The sequence below is a fragment of the Lates calcarifer genome, linkage group LG16_LG22, assembly GCF_001640805.2.
Source record: "Lates calcarifer isolate ASB-BC8 linkage group LG16_LG22, TLL_Latcal_v3, whole genome shotgun sequence".
In the NCBI taxonomy this organism is placed as follows: domain Eukaryota; kingdom Metazoa; phylum Chordata; class Actinopteri; family Centropomidae; genus Lates; species Lates calcarifer.
The window spans coordinates 9,327,863-9,329,642 of record NC_066848.1 but is presented as its reverse complement, the minus strand read 5'-3'; the positions used below and the strand labels follow the sequence as shown (position 1 = coordinate 9,329,642).

The 1,780-nt window shown below is 43.1% G+C and overlaps 1 protein-coding gene across 1 annotated transcript; it reads left to right on the top strand.

The window, feature by feature from the left end:
• Positions 1 to 178: 178 nt before the first annotated feature.
• LOC108880367 (protein Wnt-8-like) lies at positions 179 to 918 on the top strand. The gene is given in 5 exon segments (XM_018671843.2): positions 179 to 205; positions 350 to 632; positions 635 to 682; positions 685 to 875; positions 877 to 918. Coding segments are annotated over 5 exon segments (591 nt in total).
• Positions 919 to 1,780: the final 862 nt, after the last annotated feature.

The window sequence follows — 1,780 nt, the reverse complement described above, 5'->3', positions numbered from 1 at the left end:
CACTGAGGACGACAAAGAAACTCAGCAATGGACCTTTAAGCTATCATTTCTTCCTTTCAGTGTATTCATCCCTTTTTTTTACTTAACTAGAAAACTTTGAGAATACAATCAGTTAATTTGACAACACATCAGTCAAAAGACAATGGACATCCTGTCTTTTACACACACACATACCCTTATGCACATTACCTATGTGGACACACAAGTATGTGTGTGTGTGTGTGAATACTCACAATCACAGCATGATTTTTTTCATTTTTGCACTATTTTTTAATATGATACTGGGAACAAAACATAATATTCTTCAACATTGCTGTCAAGTAATGAATTTCCCTTTTTACCTCCCCAGGCTGTAAAAGGGACCATGCAGAGGACATGTAAGTGCCATGGGGTGTCAGGAAGCTGCACCACTCAGACCTGCTGGCTGCAGCTGCCAGAGTTCAGGGAGGTGGGGAACTACTTGAAGGAGAAGTACCACAGGGCTTTGAAAGTGGATCTCCTCCGAGGAGCGGGGAACAGCGCGGCTAGCCGGGGGGCGATTGCCGAGACCTTCAGCTCCATCTCTCGCAAGGAGCTGGTCCACCTTGAAGACTCCCCCGACTACTGCCTGGAAAACCGCACCCTGGGCTTGCCGGCACAGAGGGCCGCGAGTGCCTCAAGAAGGGCAAGAACCTGAGCAAATGGGAAAACGCAGCTGCAAGAGGCTGTGTGGGGAGTGCGGGCTGGCCGTGGAAGAGCGCAAGGCCGAGATGGTGTCGAGCTGTAACTGTAAATTCCACTGGTGCTGCGCAGTGAAGTGCGAGCAGTGCAGGAAGACAGTGACCAAGTACTTTTGTGTAAAGAAAGGAGGTCAGAGGGGAAGGAACGAGAGTGCCGGGCAGCCGCCGCAAGAACCTCAGGCTGAGGAAGAAGCACTGAGCGTCTTCATCACCCCCTCCCCTGCTGTTCCACTGCAGCTCCTGTCAGACTCTGTGCATGTTCAGATAGTGTGTGTTTTGGAGAAAAACTAGCAAAAATACTATTTCAGACCATCTTCATTGTCAGTTTTGTATTAAAAGTTCAAGACAGTGGAATGCGCACAAAGCCACATGATAGAGCAAATGAGAAGGGGAGGTTTGACAGCGTTTGGTGTAAATGTATTTAAGATATATTTTTATACTTTTTACAACATTTTTAAAAAGTCACCAGGCATTTGAAGAGAATTGTCTTCAAAATTCTCCACAACACGATTTATTTATTTTCATACAGAAAACCTTTTGTTAAAAATGAAACAGTTTTTACTTTTAGAGCAAAGGATGATCTAACTTTTGGAGCAATGTCATAATTAGCCTTTAAAAATTGCAATTTTCAAGAACCCGGTTATAGGTTATATTCCCATGAATGCTGCAACTGTCAGCCAAGCTGTAATCCTCACATATTTTAAGTATCAGTGCCAAGCTTTGACTTTATTTAGAAACATTTTGACATTGTTGGGCACGGTCTTCTCTCCCATCGTCTGACTCGCCCTGTCCTTTGCTGCCCTCTTGATGTATTTAATTGTATATAAAATGAAGCACTTTGTACTGTACATTGTTAATTTATTGCACAGGATTTCCTAGTTTTGCTTTATTGTTAGTTGCCTTTGTGGTTTGTTTTCTATCAAAATGTAATGAAAGAATAATAAATCCTTCAATCCTACATATCATACAGCCTGAGGAAAGCTCTCATCCTTCTTTAACAAACTCTTTGTCACAGTAATACCTGATGGTCTGCAGTAAACACAACCTCTAGGATAGTCTGG